Source organism: Meleagris gallopavo, chromosome 7 (genome assembly GCF_905368555.1).
Source record: "Meleagris gallopavo chromosome 7, MGAL_WU_HG_1.1, whole genome shotgun sequence".
Taxonomy (NCBI): domain Eukaryota; kingdom Metazoa; phylum Chordata; class Aves; order Galliformes; family Phasianidae; genus Meleagris; species Meleagris gallopavo.
Genome location: NC_139410.1, coordinates 4515770 through 4534604, shown reverse-complemented (window position 1 = coordinate 4534604; position 18835 = coordinate 4515770). Strand labels below are relative to the sequence as shown.

Sequence of the window (18835 nt, the reverse complement as noted above, 5' to 3'; positions counted from 1 at the left end):
AAACATAGGATTTCAGAAGCAAGTGAGCCACCAACATACCTAACAGGGCTCTCACTTCTGTTCTCTTTCCCCTTCCTCACAGCAACAGAGCAGAAAGTTCACATTTATGCAGAAGCATCAACTACATCTTTGAGGTCTCTTTTCTGAAGGCTAATCACTGCTCAAAGCCCACCTCAGCGTGTGCATAGAGACAGACTGGATTTTGCTGAGTACCTGTCTTAACACCTGACCCCAATAAATGCAGGCAGGATATAGGTACGGTTTGCTTTAGATACATTATCAATATAATTGACTAGCTTAGTTCAGCTTTTGTGACTGATACTTAGGCTTTGATCTACCCACAGAAGCTGCTAAAAGAAAATAATCAATGCAAAATGCAATCATGCTTACAGCATATTGGGAAAACAGAATCCAATAAAAAAGGCACTTCTCCAGATGTCCTTTAAAAATGAGAAACTTTGTCATCAGAGACAAGATAGAATACTTGTTTTACCTTCAAAAAGCAAACCTTTTTAACCTCAGAAACCTAAGATTTTCAGCCTTTTAATATGAGTTTTGTTTGCTGAGATCAAATATAGTGAGCCATATTAAAAAATAGCCACGTTTCTAAACTTATCACTGTTTTACACATAGCGTTACAGCCGAAAGTATGCCCAACGTTCATAATTCTGTGGAGCACCTCCACTCAGAGCACCAGCTGACTGGAGAGCTGAGGTTACAGAGCTGAAGGATGCCTGCTGCAGGGCAGGACAGTGCAGGAGGAGCCATTTCTTTCTGGTAGATGTTTCTGCACGATGCCCACCAGTAGGCGGCTGAAGCACTGGCAGACGTTTGGATTTGTATCCTCATGGAGTTGAGGAGGGTGCAGGCAATCAGGCATCCTGAGGTTATCTCCAGGGAGGACCGTGAAACATGAGTTTTACCCATCTAACCACAGCACCCACGGGCATGCAACCAGCCTACCAGAGACTGCCAGCAACCAGGACTAGCTTTTATTAAGGATCTGACTTTGCTTGATGCTGTGGAGCAGGACGTACTCCACACCATTCCTTCCTCCCTCACAGATTTTGGGACACCGTTCCCATTGCTGCGGCAAGCCGCTTCAGACACAGAACATTCCAGAACAACCTCTGGGCTGGGGCTGCTAATAATGAAGACCAGCTGGAATCTGGTTTCTCACCATTTTATCCTGTTACATTCAGGTTGCTTCCACACACAAAACTAACCTCAGTGTTCTGAACCAGATGTGTTCTGAACAACTTGCTCACCTTTTTTCCCCAGGAACTTCAGCACGACCCTTTCCAGATGCAATAAGCAAACTAGCGTTGCATCCTCCCACCCTCACACCCCAGCTGACTGGAACTGCAGAGGGAACGTGGAAGCAGCTTTCCTAGAAAAATCTTTGCCTTCCTTCGTTCCTCGCTCTGTGTGGGCACGTTAGCAAGCAAACCCCAAGAACCAGCCTGAGGGGAGCTCTAAACCCCACGTGGACAACGGCAAGGCACCGCTCAAACCCCGCCAAGAGGAGCCAAAATGGCGGCCGAGCTCTCAGCGCTGCGGAGGGGCGGCACGGCGCGGTCTTCCGGCGGCGGCGGCGGCTTGCAGGGCGGGGCGAGGTGAGGCGGCGCGCGGTAGCAGCACCACGAGCACCAGCGGCACCATGATGGCGCAGCGGGCGCTGCCCAACCCGTACGCGGACTACGATAAGTCTCTGGGCACCGCGTACTTCGATGCATCTGGCCGGGTGAGTAGGGATGCAGCGCAGTCCCGGCTGTTCGGGGGACCCTGAGTTTCCTCCGGCCCCGTGGGCTGTGTGCGTGCTTTAAAGCTGTCTCTCTCCAGCGTGGCCCTGCGCTCTCAGCCCGGGCTCTTCCACCCGCTCACTCCCGTTTGCTGACGTTGATTTTGGTGTTTCTGCGTTCCCTGTAGCTGACTCCCGAGTTTACGCAGCGTCTGAACAACAAAATAAGGGAACTGCTGCAGCAGATGGAGAGGGGCCTGAAGGCTGCCGACCCGCGGGACTGCACGGCTTACACGGGCTGGGCAGGTAGGGCATGGCCGACTGCTCAGAACGGGGCTGGATGGCTCTGAAGCTGTTCTCCGGGTTAGGCCGAGTCAAACTCACTTCTTCACTTTATCCGCAGTAAAACGTGTGTCGTGACCGGCGCTTCTCTTGCACCATCTGTTAAGCCGAGGGGCTGTTATTTCTGGAGCCCCCGTTTTTGGCAGCAGAACTCAAACTGCAAAGGAGGACCACAGAGATGAGACTGGGTCTTCCTTAATAGTGCCAAACCTCTGCAACAGATGAAGCTGGAGAATTGAAACACAACTGCCTGGGAGCAAATGCTGGAGCCTTTGAAGAGGCTGGCTCCAAATCTAGCTGTGGGAAGAGTGCTGACAAGTAAACTGCTTTTCTGTGAAGCAGGCATGTGTGCACAGTAGGCCGCTTCCCTGTAAGCAGTAGTGAGTGGCAGTCGTAAGCTGAGAGCCTGCAATAATGTCCATCTTTTTTGCTTGGGCTGATTTTTATCTTACAACACTGATTGACACAGTTCCCCAGGCAGTGCCCCTCCACTCAGCCAGGGCCAGCTCTGCTTCAGTATCTGCTGGAGGGAATAGAACTGAAGAGGGAAACCTTACTCAGTCAAACTCTTCTGCGCAAAGCTTCCAGGAGCTCGTCTCTGTCCTGTTCTGCATTTTCAACTTGTTTTTTTTTCTATGGGAGCATGCCCTACCATCCCTGCCCTATCCCTACCCCCTGGAGCCAGGGAGGATACACCTTTGGATTCTGCTGAGTGCTTTGTCAGCTTTTCTGCTGCTGCTTTCTGCACTGTGCCAGGCTTTAGGGAGGCATCTTGGGATAGTCAGGTACTTGTGTGGCTGCTGCAAGACTTTTTGCTGCCACAGCTTTTTTTTTAATTGTTTTTTTTTTTTTTAACCTATCTGCTGTAATCCCAAATGGCAGTTTTCCATATTATAATCTGAGCGTGGTTTGTGCTTGCATACAGTGGACCTTGATGCCAGCAGTTTGCTTGGGAAAACAGTGTTCATTGTTGCTAAGGTAATGTTACCGCTTGGTGAGAGCAATGTCAGAAATGACGGCTTAAAAATTTTAGCAAGGTAGACAGGCACTGAGAGTACTCCAAAGCAGTTAATAAGAAATACAAACATGCCGCTGTTGAATTCCAGCACGGGAGAGCATTAATTTCTTCCTTTTTTTTTTATCCTTCCCTGGGATCATTTCTCGTTGGGCATACAACCTTCTTGCTCTGGCTAATAGGATTAGAAAAAGCCTGGGGGCAATTTTCCTGTGGGTCACTGCCAGAGAAGTGAAGTTTGCACATATTACATTGTATCTTAGTCACCCACATTTCTTTTCTAATCCTGGCTGTATTAATTTATTCAGTGCTGGCTTCCAGAGAGCAAATTAATTGGGCCAAGACAGCAGCTTCTTCCCTTAATTGCTTATGTAGAAAAGGCTTGTTGAGCATCTTCTCATGTAAATCATTGCCCAGCAGTCTGAAATCAACCCGCACTCTTGTGGCCACTAATAAGAAAGATTTGAAATGTGCCTCTTCTAGCGTAAACTCTGCGTGAAATGCAACATACTTGAGCATACTACATTACACCCAGTAATACACAGCATATGCTGGCACTTTACTTTGGTGCCTTTTTCTTTCCCAACACACTTGAGAGCCTTTCCTCCCCTCACTTGCTTTTGTGCCAGTGAAGCCACAGCTTCTTGGCATGTGAGCTTGGAGCAGAGGAAGGGAAGGACTTGCATTTTCAGCTCGGAGGCAGAGACAACGTGCTCGGGTTGAGATTCAGCATACAGCTGAATGTCCTCAAAACACATTTGGATCAGCTCGTTATGATTTCATTCAGTTCCCCATAGAGATCAGGGCCCTATAGGCAAAGCCTAGAATGTGCCTGGGTGTATACCAGGCTCAGCTCTCGTGTTCCGTTTTGTCTTTTAATCAGTTTAGCTAGACAGCTGCAAAAGCTTTTATGGTCTTAATCTGTTTTGCTGTTATCGGAGTATTGACTGAGGGAAAGTAAACTGCTGTAAGCTAATTCTGAATCAGAAATGGTTCAAATTCTGGCAGAAGTACGATGGTCTCATCCATTTTCAGACAGATTAGCATGAGGATGCCCAAGAGTTGCTTGTGCGTTGGTATTTCTCAGAGGCCAGGAAGCTTTGGTCCAAAGGCTACCTTGACTAGAAGGCCAGATGGTGGAAAAGAACCAAGAGACTTGACATCACTACTGCCACCTCTTTGCTGACTGCAAAAGCCAGGAAGCTCCTGAGTCTGTTCCCTGGTGGCCTGTTGCGTCCTTCCAAGATGATGGGGTGGTCTGCTCTCTGAAACACTGTATAATGGAGAGAGCCCACTCAGCACCCCTTCTGGCAGTGCTTTTGGGATTTGTTTCCCATGCAAACATTGCTTTCTCTAGCAATGTACTAGTCATGGCTTCGACAGCTTGAGAGCCTCTGAAAGAAACAAGTGAGTGCAGGTAGCTTGCCCCAGCTTTTGGCTGGCCTGAGAGTAGGGCTGAGCTGCCTTTTGAAAGGACTCATCAAAAGATATACCCAGCAAAAGAAAAGCAGTTCAGGAATGGATGGAAATTCAGGAAAAACACCTTTTGATCACTTCAGTGTAATATCATAGTTCTAACCTCATAATCCCAAAGACTTGCATCACCTTACAGTTCCATTCAGAAGAAAAAAAAAAACACCAGAAATGGCTTTGGAATGCATTAGTGAGTGTGAGATAATATCCATACTTGTGCACCAGAAAAGATGTTTATTATCCTTTGAGCTGGGCAGTAGAGCTATTCCACCCCACTCTGTAACTTTTATGCCATGCCTTATCAAAATGACATTGAGTTTCCCACAAGAAACCATCATGTTTTCTTGCAGTGTGCAGAGATAAGTTTCCACTTCTCTCTACTCCTTGATGTCTTGCTTTGAGAGTGCTGGCTGACTTACTTCACTGGCTCAACGTAAGATCTCCAAGCGTTTTCCCTGTTACTGTAGATGACAGGTTTGGAACTGATCCGAATTAGCAGTGACCCAGAAATCTCTTGTGGGAACCTGGTGACCTTTGTGGAAAGACCATGGTGGGGCTTTCCTGGTGGATAAGGAGGGCACGTTCAGATCAGTGCAGTGGGCATCCCTGCTGGTCTTGTCAGCACTGTAGTGGAGCTGTCACCACTTTTATCCATTCTGCTCGGCATGAGGGGAATGCTTTCCCTTGCCGCTGCTCTTCTCCCACCAACAGAACTGTTTGCAGTGGTAGTGCAACCAACAGAACTTGTGGGGAAGCCAAAACATGATTTTTCTTCTGTTTGATCAGCAGAACAGTCATATGGTAGAGACTGTTTTCAGCCTTTTGTGGTGCTTTAGCACTTGAGCAAGAGCTTGTCTTCTCTCTGCTCTGTTGGAGGTAATGGATGCTGAAATTAGGACCATTGGCATTAGTTGATTGCTGCAAATACATCCATTTCCAGTGCATACATTTAAATCTCCTCCCACACCTCCCCAAAAGAAATATTTAACGCAAAGCATCCCTCTGCATCTGTATCACTTCTTATACAGGATGGCAGGAGATGGAGATGTTAAATAAACAGGCTTTGATGTGAGATACACAGAACTGGTATTTGTCTCCTGATTCCCTGCAGCTAGCAAGTATCTCAGGAGCTCACATTCCAGTGCATTGGCTCCCTGCATGCTAGAGACAGCAGTTTTGGTTATCAGAGCCCTACTGAAAAAATAAGCTGTCAGCAGCACACATGTTCACCACAGTCCTGCACCACTAAGTGATATCTGATATACGGGTGGCTGTACAGCAAGATCTTATGCTGCAAGGAGGAAAAGAAAAATGAAGTCTGGAGAAACTGCAGAGAAAGAAGGTCCATTTCCTATGCAGGTGACTGCATTCTGTATCCCTTCACACACAGCTTTATGCATGGTCCTTTCCACCTCTGCTGGATTTCCCTCCTGGGTTCATAGGCAGCAACAGAGCAAGCAGCTGGCTGAAGGCAGCACTGCACTGTGCCCTGCTATTCACCTCAGGAGCGTGAATTCGTTTGAAGAATGAGTTGAAAAAATTGTCCTTAGATACAGTTCGGACAGCTTTTGGTTTTTAAAGATAAAGGGGGAGATAAATGACTGGGGAAAGCAAAGGTCTTGTTCCCGTTCCTTAATATAGCTTAATATAGGTCAGTGCTTTTTGGAATCTTCTCCAAAAGACTGACCATTGGAGAGTGCTTAGGCTGGGGAGGAAAGGGAGCAAGGAATGTTTTCCAAGAGGAAAAGCAGAGAAGTCAGCGGAAAACACTGCTGAGACATTTACTTTCTCAGAATTCAGTCCTAGCAGTAGTCTTGGCATGGTAGTTATGTACATAATTAGGGTGGTACGATAGCCGTGGGAATGGAAGTTACTTACAAAGCAAGAAGGTGGATATTAAAGCAGGTACCTCAGAAGTACAAGTTGTGCTCAGACAGCTATCAGATCTGTTAAGAGTCTAGAGGCTGTGCTAGGCGCTCAGTAAATCAGGGAAAGTAACTTTAGATTGGGTGGCTGGAAGAGGAGCTCTCCTTTAAAGAAGGGCTTCATGTCCACATCCTGATAAACCCAAACGATGGTATCATGCACCTGAGCTTCTCTCTCAGAAATACTAACACTGAACTGCTTGGGGAGAGGACGAGGCTATTAACTTCACTAGGAAATGGAAACCTGCCTTTAATGTACAAGAGAAATTGAATTGTCTGTAGCACGAAGCTTTTGAGATTACCCATGCAAAATGAGAAAGAGATTTAAATTTAAAATTGTCCTCACTACTACAGAAAGTAATTCAGCAGCATGCTTTTTCTTACACCACCGCCCCTTTGCAACATCAAAACCTGCGGAGATTGGCTCAATTAATTTAGACTTAAACGCAAGACCTGTGACTTCTGAGAAATGGTTATTGATAAGGGATGAAATTAGCTTTTTTAAAGGGCTATAGGCCAGTAGTTTTCTCCAATGCATGCTTGAGAGTGCTTTCCAGATCAGGCTGGTTTGAATTTGGCAGACCTATTGAATGCAGTTACATACTAAAAGCTTGAAGAGCTGGATGAAGACTGGGCAGACAGTCAAAGGACAATAATTAATGTGACATCTTAGTAACAAAGTTGTTTCTGTACCCTGCTGAAAACATCCCAGGAGGATAATGGGGCTTTCTCCAGCATTCCAGGTAGCTCTTTCTATTACAGATCTGGGCTGCTGTCGTGAACAGTGTGCTGCAGAGGAGAGTCTTTGCTTTTATAAGATGCACCAGTCTGTTGTGTAGGTCTTGGGATCTACTCAGTGGGAGCCAGTGGGAGGAGAAGAAAGAGCCAAGCAGGATGTCTCAAAGGTGTTGTTTCCCAGTGCTGAAGATATGTCACTTTTAAATCTGATCCAAATAAAGGGACCCAGCCCTTCACCTCTTGGCACGGGAAGAAGCAATTGAGACAGGGTAACGACTTGCATGCTCTGCCACAAGTCCTGTCTTGCCTGATGTTTTCTGGTGTTTTGGGTTTTACAAACGAGGCCCAGGTATGGTTAATGGGTTTGGGTGTTTGTCTGGGTCTTATCTTTTGCTCTCAGCTGCTAAAACAGTATGTAACCTATGTAGCAGAAGCTCTGTTAGCCTCCAGGAGAAGCTATGCATGGTGCTGCTGGGCATTATTACATCCTGCATGTACCCGAGAAGAGGTCTGCAAGGCTCATGACCTGGATGAGGCTGAGGGCCAGGCTTTTTGTTGTTAAAGCAGCCAAGCTGTGTAGTGGGAAGACGACACAAAAAACAAACTTCTCTGGTGGTCACAAAACTCCCGTTCCTTTTGCAGGCATTGCTGTGCTGTATTTGCACCTGCATGATGTGTATGGAGACCCAGCCTACCTCCACGTGGCCCATGAGTATGTGAAGAAGAGCCTGAGCTGTCTGACACGACGATCCATCACTTTCTTGTGTGGAGATGCTGGGCCCCTGGCAGTGGCTGCAGTCATCTACCACAAACTGCAAAACCACAAGCAATCAGAAGACTGCATCACTCGGTAAAACACATGGTTATGTCTTTCTATTCCTTCTGCACTTGCTGTAGAACTGGTCTGGGTTTGTACCAAGCCCTTTCCTCTATGCCCCAATACGTTTTGCAACACTCTCAGAGAACTCAGAAACTTGACAAGGCAAGCAAACTTGTTGTGCCCTGAAGAAACATCTAGCTTAAGGACAAACGTGTGTGGCTGCAGGCAGAGGAGGAGCAAAGGGCATTCCTCAGTTGGTACTGCCACTTTAGAAATAATTCAGATAACACAGGGGAAAAATAATGCCCAAATAAATATATGTACAAAAAAAATTAAGGTGAGATTTAGGATTTTTTTAGAGCCCTTAAATTCAGCTTGACATCCATTTTGATGAAAAGAACAAACGTGTCACTTGCTTCCACTTGCTCTTTGTTAGTCGACTTTGACTTTAACCTAAGATTGATAGCATCCTTTTCAAGTGCTGAATGCAGCTGGTTATGATTCATTTATTTCCATTTCCTGCCTTTCCTCAACTGTTTTCAAATATATTTTTGTTAGATAGTTAAAAAAAAAGAGGACATACAAGCAGTATTACAATCAGATCAGCATATGGCAGAGGAAGGAAAAAAAGTTAAGGATAGGGGGAGACTGCAGTTGCAAGCTTTTCTTGCTCAAGGGATATTGAGAAGATGAGAAAGAGCCCTGCATAGAATTGCTATTTTGAGTGGTCAGCACACCAGCAAGACAAAAACACAGGCACTTCAGCATGACACCAATGCCCTTAAAACAGCCACAATGCATAACACTTATTAAAAATACCATGGATGGGTATCTGAAGTGCCCATATGACTTGGAGACTCAGTTCCCACTCCTTTAACTAGAATAGCTTTTCATTTATGCAGATATGGTCAGTCTGAAGACATAACTCCCTTTTTAAGTCTTGAAATAATCTGTTGTTTGAGTTTTGCCTGATACTGTGTCAAAGTGGATTTGTTGCATTTGTTAATAACAAGGGAACTGACCTGTCAAACATTACCAGCCAGTTCAGTCAGTACATAAGCCCCAAGTTGTAGAAAATCCCTAACTAACGTTTTCTTGCTGTAGATCTTCCCCTCATGCATCCTCCCTGTTCTCCCTACAGTTTTGTGGCAGAATGAAAATGTGTGATTAATCCTGCACTGCCATCTAATGGCATAATAAGGGCAAAGCCTTGGAAATGGGTTTCTTCATACATCTGGAAGAAAAATGGGTCTTCCTGGAAGAAACAGTTAAACTGTCCTTACTCTGCTACCAATTCCCAGAGCAGTTAGCCTGACCATGCTCCCTTTAAAAAGGGAATATTTCTCTTTGAGAAACAGCTCCCTTGATCCAAACTCTTAAGTGAGCTTTGAATATGCTTTTTGGTTACAGAAGAGTTGCTAAGTTATGCAGTGCAAGTGTACAGAAAATGCACTTCTGTTCCAGCTACAGAGAAGAGTCGGGGCATACAAAAATCCCATCTTGCTCTATGCTGCCTCACCTCCTCTCTGTCCAGAAAATAGTGATTCTTTGGCAGCTGGGACAACAGGCTGATTTGCGAGCAGTGGCTCTTTCTTTCCAGGCCCTCAGTTTACATCCTCACATCTGAGAAACACATCCTGGCAACACACCAAGCATCTCCTACTGTACATATGCTGTGCATGTTCTGCCACACATATCTAAAACAACAGAAACTCCCCTGATAACCATAGCTAGGAAGGCAGCTAGAGGCAGCAGCAGTAATGCATAGGGATCAAGAATAGTAGCTCCAACTACTCCAGATTTCCCCGGTAAGAGAAGGTTTTACATCCATATTGCTGAAAATCTCTAGCAAGGGTGGAACTGTTTATCCACTCATCGATTCCTGCTATTGCTCCTGACATTTCCCTGACATCCTCAACAGACAGCATCTGTTCCTACCAGCCTGCTGCTAAGCAGAGCCTGTCTGCTGAACTGCTGAGCTCCTCCTTGGAAACCCTCCTCTTCATCTGCTTTCCTTCAACATGGGGACAGGAGACTTGAGGAGGCAAGATTTTTTCTTCAGGCCACAAAGCTGGGAGCAGGATCCCTGCCAGATGGGCTTTCCAGGACCCCCCTTATTCCCAGTCTTGGATGCAGAATCTGTCTCATGGGTTTAATCTGTGAGAAACCTCCCCTAGGAGCAGTGCAAGAGGAGATGGGGTCAGGCCATCTCCTTAAGACATTTCTTCCTCCTTTCTCCTTCAATATCTCTGCGTACTTTGAGTCCAGTGCCAAGGGAAACTCCTGCCAAAGGGAGTTTGAGCCCAGCATCCTCTCTGTGTTCTGAGGGTACACTGGACATTTGGTTGCTTCTTTTCTTCACAGCACATAGTTCTGCCTGGCAGCAAGGGCTGCCAAAGCACCTCTTCTGTTCCTCAGACTGCTGTGACAGGGAAGCCCTGCCCACACAGCTCTCATTTTAGCCCTTTCCCTGTTGCAGCCACAGCAGGAAGCAGCTGAGGATACTGCCTCGAAGCTGCTGATGCTGGAGTTTTAAAAGTGATGGCATTTTTCAGTGTGTTTTGTTGGAGATGAATGGAAAAAATAAAGACAGAGCCACTCAAATCTTTGCCTGCTGCTCATGGAAGGGCATCCAGCCCTGATGGTGCTGTGGGGAGAGGCAACAGGATACTTGCACTGAGAGTGAACTGAACTTGAAAGTGCCAATGTGCACAGCACTCAATCCCCATTAGCACAACAGGAATATCACCAAATTTGCAATATGAAAATAGTCAGAAAAATGGCACAGAAAGTTTCTGACTCCAGCAGAGCTCTTGCTGCTCATTTGTGGGCTAAAGGCTGGTGCCAACCAAGCAGCTGTCATTGCAGGGCTGCCCCACAGACAGCCCACAGCATTCATGCTGCACACACTGTCCTCACTATTGCTTAACTCTCCCTAAAGAAAACGTTCTCCCATGTCCCAGTGTCCCACAGAGGCTTGGTGTTAAACAGTGAATCCCGCTTTCACTTCACACCTCTTACCCACATTTTCTATCTCATGCAAGCACCTCTTTTACTGACAGCATTTCTCTGCACACTTTGTAGACATGGAATGAAATGAGCTTTGCTATCAGGACTTGTAAGAATACAGGTTGAGATTTTCCACATACTCACAATACTAGTTTGACTTTCTAGCATTCCTTGAGCAGCCAAATTAGACAGATACTTGAATTTGAAAGTACCCATTTTTAGCAAAGGTCTGCACTTCCAGCAGCTTCACAGGAAAGCAATGGTGAGTGCCTCATGTAGCCCAGACTTCCCCACAAGTAGCTTTCCCAGAGCTAGTGCCCTAAAATAGTACATACACATAGTATGGCTGCAGTGTGAAACATTGAACAAAATAAGCCAAGTAGAAGCAAAGGGGAAGGAGGGATTTTGTACCTTGCATAACTAGAAAACTGAGACAGGGACTTTCAAGATATCTCTTAGGGTATAGGCAGCACTAGGGAATAAACTGTTTTAGAACTCCAGTCTCACTGCTTGTTTACATGGCTTTGGCTGTCCTCTCATCTCTGTCGTGTTTTTTTCTTTGTAGCCTGCTCCACCTACACAAAGCTGATCCACAAGTGCCAGATGAGCTGCTGTATGGGCGCATGGGCTATGTGTATGCACTGCTGTTTGTGAACAAGCACTTCGGAGAGGAAAAGATCCCTCAAATTCACATTCAGCAGGTACTGTGGCTTCTCAGCAGTGGAGACTGAATTAGCCATCTCTTCCCATTCTGCTCACCTTTGAGCAGGTAAAAATCAGCGCTAGATGTAGAAAATTTTGGCAACAAATGAGAATCCACATTGTGGTTTCCCTGTTGCTCATCCTCTTCCAAAGAGGAAGAAGTGCTATACGTCCCCCTCACCCTATCCTTCAAATCCATATAAATGCCCAGACAGCACTGAATTAGCATCTCTTTCACCCCTTCAGCCACACTCCCCACCTTACATGGGGGGATTAACAACAGCTTTTTCTATGTCAGGTTATCTACTGTGCTGGATGCAAGATTGCAGTACTTTCCTCACTCATATCTGTTCCCATCCACAGGTCTGTGAAGCAGTTGTAGCCTCAGGAGAGAACCTGGCCAAAAGGAGAAACTTTACAACCAAGAGCCCACTGATGTATGAGTGGTACCAGGAGTACTATGTAGGGGCAGCCCACGGCTTGGCTGGGATTTATTACTATCTCATGCAGGTAAGAGGCACCTGGAGGGGAGGGGCTCATAGCACCTGTTTCACATTTCTTTGAATGAGAAGGAGTATCTGAATAGCTTCATGGTGATACCGAGCCAGGCAAAACCTCTTGTTTGAGGCTCTTTCCTGTTTGATCACATATTTCTACTTCTGATGTTTTTCTCCAAGTCTGTGAAATTGGATTTTCCATCTCTATGGAGATCTGAAGGATCTACATTATACAAGCAGTTTCATGTAACAAAGCCCTATGGATCACAGGATCTAAGCTTCCCTGTCTTCTAATTGCTTACAAAGTATTTCCATTTGTTGACATCTTAGGGTTTCTTGGATTTATGTATTTTTAGGAGGTGGTTACTTGGAGCAATCTCAGATCATTGCAGAGTGAAAATCGCTGTAAGAAAAGCACGGTGAAAGAGATCACACATGTAGCAGGAAAGTTGGAAATGTCTCCCAAAATCAGAGCTTCTATCTCAGTGTTAGAACAGTGGGGCTTTTTTCATTAAGCAGCTGAGTTCTGTAGTGCCTGAAATAGGCAGAGCAAGACAAGAGATTAGAAGCTGCAGTGCCTCTTTACTTTGATGTGGTCTTTCTCACAGTTCTTCTCAACTCATTGCTGTTCTGGGAATCTTCCCTTCCTTAGCTTTGAAATAAGGGTGAAAATTCCCATGTGGGTCATTTTGTGCATAAATTTGCAGTGCTTAAGCTTTGTAATAACAGCAATAAACAACATTGCTTTTTCAAAGCAGTTAGAGTGCCCATCAAGCAATGCAAATTATTTGAATATAGCAAGGCTTATAGAAATATGATTTTTTTATATATATATTAGACTTCTCACAGCAGGTGGAAGACCACCAGGTTTCAAGTGCTTGGCTTCTCTTCAGGAAGTTTGTCTCCCATAAAATGCTGTGTAGGCTTCATGCTTTTCTGCTATATGAAACACAAGGAGCCTGGACCAGCCAAGCATAACACACAAAAAACCCGTGGGAGAAGCAGACAACAGGAATCTGGAAAGGAGGATGCTGGACTTATGTCTCCAGTGGTTTTATAGCACAAGTATTGATTTTTAATTTTCAAGTTATCACCATCTTGGGAACAGTTTGATCCCTAGATTCAAGTCTCACTGCAGCCTGCCACAGGAGGTCAGACCAGAGCAGGTCTCCTGTGGGGCAGTGTCATTTGGAGAGGATGCTGAAGCCCCTTCCTTGCTTCCATCTGAGGTCAGTGGTGAATGCAGCATCACAGGCAGTTGGGCTGGCCCAGCAGTTCACAGCTGCTGTGTTGTACGTGCTAGGAATCATTCCTGGAATTCATCCCTAATACTGTTTTTATGCAATTTACCTTTTTACTCCAGAGTTGGGTACTTGAAACTATGTCAGCTTAGTTTCAGGAAAAGGCTTTTCTTCTCTTGCTTAGAGGGCTGTGTGACACGCTTGGGGAAGCTTTTGTTTTTGGGAATGCAAGAGTATGACTGGAAAGTACGAGTTGCTGCTGACAGGGCAGCCTGAGGACTATCAGGTATTTGGAATGAGAAAGAAACAACTTCATTTACAAGGAGCAAGAACAGATGTGATTATAATTGGCTTTGTTTCTTTCACGCAGATCTTGTGCCTTTTAGGGAGAGACACAATGATAATTCTCCTATTTTTAACACTTTGTCTCTTAGCCTGGCCTTGGAGTGAGCCAAGTAAAGCTGCACAACACAGTCAAACCCAGCGTGGACTACGTCTGCCAGCTCAAATTCCCATCAGGCAATTACCCTCCCTGCATCGATGACACCAGAGACCTGCTTGTCCACTGGTGCCACGGGGCACCAGGCGTTATTTACATGCTTCTCCAGGCCTACAAGGTACCAGAAATCTTGCAGATATCCTTTGGTGACCCCTAAATGTGGAATTTCATCAAGGAGAAAACTCTGTTGGGAACCCCGTGCCTGAAATCAGGCTGGCTTGTTAAAATTAAATCACCCTGTGGGACCAATGCCTGAAGCAGAAAGTTTAAAAAATATATTTTTTTAATTATTAAATTGTGTTTTAAAAAATTACTTCTGAAAATCCCCACCAGCCTTCTGGGGGGTGTCTTGTTGCAGGTGATAATGGTGATAGCTAGTTGTGTGTTAAGTAACGGTCATACAGCCCATTCATCACATCAAAAACATCCTCTTTGGAAAGCAGAGACTTAATTAGAAGCTAATTAACCCAAGCCTCCTCACTCACATGTGGATGCTCTCTGTGAGGAAATCACTTCAGCGTGGGGGAATGTTTCTTGTCTCTCCAGGTGTTTGGGGAACAGCAGTACCTAAACGATGCCCTGCAGTGTGCAGAAATGATCTGGCAGTATGGGTTATTGAAGAAAGGCTACGGGCTCTGCCACGGGACTGCTGGCAATGCTTATGGTTTCCTAGCACTGTACAACCTCACTCAGAACATGAAATACCTGTACAGGGCCTGCAAGGTAAGAGCCTGTGTGGGAGGAGAGAGAATTATTCTCTTCTGCTTTTTTTACAGTGCAACTTTGTCCTTTGAAACTTAATTTCTATTGTGGTAAAGAGGGAGCAAGCTCTAACCAGCTCCACAAGCACAGTCCCTAAGCAGGGTAGTCGCTGCGTGACAGCCTGCACAGAAGGAATATTTTGCAGAAGCCTTGTTCTGCAAAGGGATAATATGAGGTTGAAGGTGGTATTTATCTCAAGATGCCTCTCTAATGAAATCTGAACACTATTCCTTTTTTTCATAGTTCGCGGAGTGGTGTTTAAGCTATGGTCAACATGGCTGTCGGACTCCAGACACACCATTCTCTCTCTTTGAAGGTAAACCTCCATTCCTAAGCATGCGTTCTGCTCCTGGATATGAGCCAGTTCAGCACTGAGGAAAATGTTCCACTGAACTCTTTGCAAAATTCAGCATAAAGAATGGGAGGGAAATAGTGTTTGCTCTTTTTACCCTTTCCCAGAAACAGTGTTCCTGTAACAGGCCAGTGGCTCCACTTGGAGCATCTTATCCTCTTGGGCCTCCAGCACAGATTCTGCACACATCTTAAGGGAATGACTTAACAGGCCAAACTCTGCCTTCATGTAATTTGCAGCCTGGCTCTTCAGTCTCTATGCATTTTTAAGGATTAAAATCCTGCGAAGACTTTCCAGTTCCATTTCAAAGATGAGTGAAGAGCAAGCAGGGTCCCTTTTGTAGGGCTCGTTGACTCTCCCAAAATCTGCCATCAGTAGGTATTGCTGAAAGAATTGGTTCCTTAGCTGACATAAATCTCCCTAGCTCTGGGGCACACCAAGGAGCAAGAGCCAGACACAAAGTGAGGATCTGAGGCAACTCAACAGGATCCAGAGTTTTGCAAAGATATTCAGATTCTTGAGCCTGTAGACAGGTGAAGTAGAAGGAAGGGGACTGGAAGTGGGAAAAATTGTCATACTTTCCCAGGTGTTTTTCCAACATTTGATTGATTTCAAAATGCTCTCCACATCGAAGAATCTAAGCTGGTTGGGAAGTGTAGGCTCAGACATTAGAAATGATGTAGCTCCTTCTGAATACATTTTCCTGCCTTCTATCTTTATGGCACATTTTCTCCCTGAATAACTGACAACTTTGATGCCCAAATGGAATCTCTCTGAAGCACTTTGTTTTTCTCGTTCTCAGGAATGGCTGGAACAATTTACTTTCTTGCTGACCTGCTGGTGCCAACCAAGGCCAAGTTCCCTGCATTTGAACTGTGAACCTAAGCTAGGCAGTTCCTTGCCTAAATCTTTCTGCACTTGGAAAGGCAGTTCAGAGCTGCTTTCTCCTCCTTCCGAGCTCGTTGTTGTTTACCTAACTGAACATAAATCCATCCTCCTTGGGCACGCCAAGTTCTCTAATATTTCTAGTTGTTTTGTTGCATTGTTTCAGTTTAAACAACAAAATGCAGGTATTGCTGGTGTCTCCTGAAAACACAGGGCTGCAGTTGGGAGCGGGGAAATATGTACAGTATTTTGTGTGCTACAAAGTTTTGCTATTTTCTCCCATTTCCTGGGAGAAAGTTTTCTATTGAATGTGACTTGGGCTGTTTAATGTTTTGTTTTGGTGCTGACAAATAGTTACGGGAAGTTGACCTTGGAAAACAAGAGATAAAACACAGGGACTATTGCCCTTCAGTGTGCTTTGAAGCATTCTCTTTCTGTCCATGCAGGGAGTAGGTAGGTTAGGAGCTGGGCTGCTCCACAAGAAGTGAATGTGATGGGCAGCGTAGTCTCTCCTTTTTTTATGTCAGATTGCAAACAGAGCAGCTGGAACTGAGATGCCAGAGCCTTGTCCTGAATTTACACCTGTCTGCTTTGTAGGTGAAGGCTATTATGTATAGCTCTTTTGTGCATTTTTTCCAGTGACAGACAAATAATCCACTAGCTTTGGTACTTATTTGTTATCTTATGCTAAACCTTGCAAAGTCCATTGCTCATGCCATGGAAAATTGTAATTTAATAGTAAGCTAGAATGCGTACTGGTGTGGACACTCTGTGTTAGCTTTGAAAATTTATTTTTGCAATCTTTTATTTAAAAACATATATGAATATTATAGCAGATTGGCAGCAGCAGTATAAAAAAAGAAATGTATTTCACTGAGTTCTCTCAGTGTTCAGCCTGTTACCTGTGTAGAGGATATGTACAGGCTTTGTTTTATAAGCTTTTCTCAACCTGGATAATTTGAGTCACTTGTTACTGCTGCTTATAGTTTGATATGCACTACATCTCCCCAACTGGGAAATCTGCTTTAGGTTCAATAGCTTTGACCTGACAGCGCACCAGAAACTTGCAAGGGGTAGATCTGCTTTAGAACCCTCCGCTAATTTGCAGCAGCTGGGGACCTGACTACTTCTCCCATTAAACCATTGCACTTTTTTTTTTTTTTTTTTAAGCTCCAACCATAAGCTAAGCACTGAGTACAGTGGAAGTTACTGACTCCACTATACTATCTTATGCTGTTTGAGGGCTGCTCCTCAGCCTGCACAAGTGTGGGCACAGGTTAGGTTTTCCAGGGGAGAGCTGGTGAGTGGTTCAAGTCAAGAGCAGGCAGTCTCCAAGCCAGCAGCATGAAGGAGAAGCTGCATGAGCTGAGTATTCTCCAAAGTGCATAGTGCTGCAGTGAGGACGATACCTGGTGTGTTCACAGCTAGCTCACCTCTCAACAGTGGCATAGGCAGAGCTGAAAGAAGCTGTTTCATTGAAGAGTAGAAAGTATTCCTGAAGACTCCTCTCCTCAAAGGGCAGCCTCACAGCCAGTTCATCAAAAGACAGCCTGATGCACAGAATTGCTTATCTGCCTTAGGCTCAGCCTTCTTGGCAGGAGCCTGAAGCTCATCCAGGCTAAGAGGTGTTCATCCCAGTTGTTTCTGGGACCTGTGCAGTAAGGGGAGAGGTGACTGGAAAGGAAGAAGCACAGCCTCAAGAGCAGGAGTTGGCTAATCAAACAGCATGAGAGTGGGATCCTGTAGTACCTGAGGGCCCACTGTAAGTCACTTCCCAGCTTGTCTGGTGTGATGCCAGAGTGGGGACACTGGTCTGAGCCTGGATTTCTTCTGAGCATTGCTTTGTAGAAGGTAGTTTGTGCAGCCTGATGGGACAGCACTGCAGCCTAGGGTTCATACACAGATCAGGAAGTCACCAGGAGTGGTGCAGAACTATCAGGTGGAGCACTGTTCAATAAAACATGAAAATGAACAAGCTTCGTTTGTTTTTTTCTCATGTTGTGACCACAATTCACATTTGAAGAAATAAAGATATGCCACCACCACCACACTGGTGAAGTTGCTGAAATGTTCTCGGGTACACCATATCATAAAATCATAGAATGGCCTGGGTTGAAAAGGACCACAATACTCATCCAGTTCTAACCCCCTGCTATGTGCAGGGTCACCAACCAGCAGACCAGGCTGCCCAAAGCCACATCTGGCCTGACCTGGAATGTCTCCAGGGATGGGGCATCCACAGCCTCCTTGGGCAACCTGTTCCAGTGCCTCACCACCCTCTGTGTGAAATCTCTGTGTGAGTCCATGAGGTAAGTAGTGACTGTAGAATACCAAAATGTCCCTTGAGAGGGATAATATCAGAATCACTCCCACCACCAAAAGCTATTCATTAAATATCTGTTATCTATGGTGATATTTGTGAGTTTGATTTTTTTTTTTTTTAAATCAAATACCTCATACTCCTCAAAAATAAATGAAAACCACAGCTTAAATGCACTGTCAGCCAGCTTAATTTGTGCTTTCTCAAATTTTCAGTGAAACATAAAACCACAACCTCAGACATACCTGTTCCAGACAAATCAGGTGAATATTGCAACTCTGCTGGAGATGGGTTCACATTTTACAATGCAAAGTCAAATGCACCATTATATACCCTCAGAATAAAGTTCTCCCAACTACTGTTACCAGCTTTCACGATCTGGTGCTCTGCTTTGCGGTGAGTACTGAAATGCAAGAGCCAAGTGCAGTGAAAACTCCAGAAAAGCGATACTGGATTGAGCAGGTCAACTGGCAGGCTAAAAATTGTTGCCCAGTAGTGTCTGAAATGACAGGGA

The 18835-nt window shown here is 45.2% G+C and overlaps 2 protein-coding genes across 6 annotated transcripts in view; one reads left to right on the top strand and one right to left on the bottom strand.

Moving 5' to 3' along the window:
* The window catches only part of CPS1 (carbamoyl-phosphate synthase 1), a 122126-nt gene that overhangs the window by 101150 nt on the left and 2141 nt on the right, over positions 1 to 18835 (bottom strand). For 4 of the 5 annotated variants that reach the window (XM_085228842.1, XM_019616913.2, XM_085228845.1 and 1 more), the window contains exon 1: positions 1269 to 1644. The exons of the other annotated variant lie outside the window; for it this stretch is intronic. The gene's annotated coding sequence lies outside the window, so the exon portion shown is untranslated. Of the gene's footprint in view, positions 1 to 1268; positions 1645 to 18835 lie in introns of those variants that run through there. 5 annotated transcript variants of the gene reach the window in all.
* LANCL1 (LanC like glutathione S-transferase 1) lies at positions 1585 to 18051 on the top strand. Its single transcript, XM_010713313.3, has 9 exons — positions 1585 to 1744; positions 1930 to 2047; positions 7877 to 8084; positions 11629 to 11764; positions 12129 to 12275; positions 13938 to 14120; positions 14549 to 14725; positions 15008 to 15080; positions 15919 to 18051. Exons 1-9 carry the CDS (start codon positions 1661 to 1663, stop codon positions 15993 to 15995), a joined length of 1203 nt encoding a protein of 400 aa, XP_010711615.1. The 5' UTR covers positions 1585 to 1660; the 3' UTR covers positions 15996 to 18051.

Coding starts and splice junctions, on each gene's coding strand:
- LANCL1 (XM_010713313.3), top strand. CDS start 1,661: ATGATGGCGCAGCGGGCGCTGCCCAACCCGTACGCGGACTACGATAAG. Junction 1,745..1,929: donor ACTTCGATGCATCTGGCCGG/GTGAGTAGGGAT, acceptor CGTTCCCTGTAG/CTGACTCCCGAGTTTACGCA. Junction 12,276..13,937: donor TTTATTACTATCTCATGCAG/GTAAGAGGCACC, acceptor TTTGTCTCTTAG/CCTGGCCTTGGAGTGAGCCA.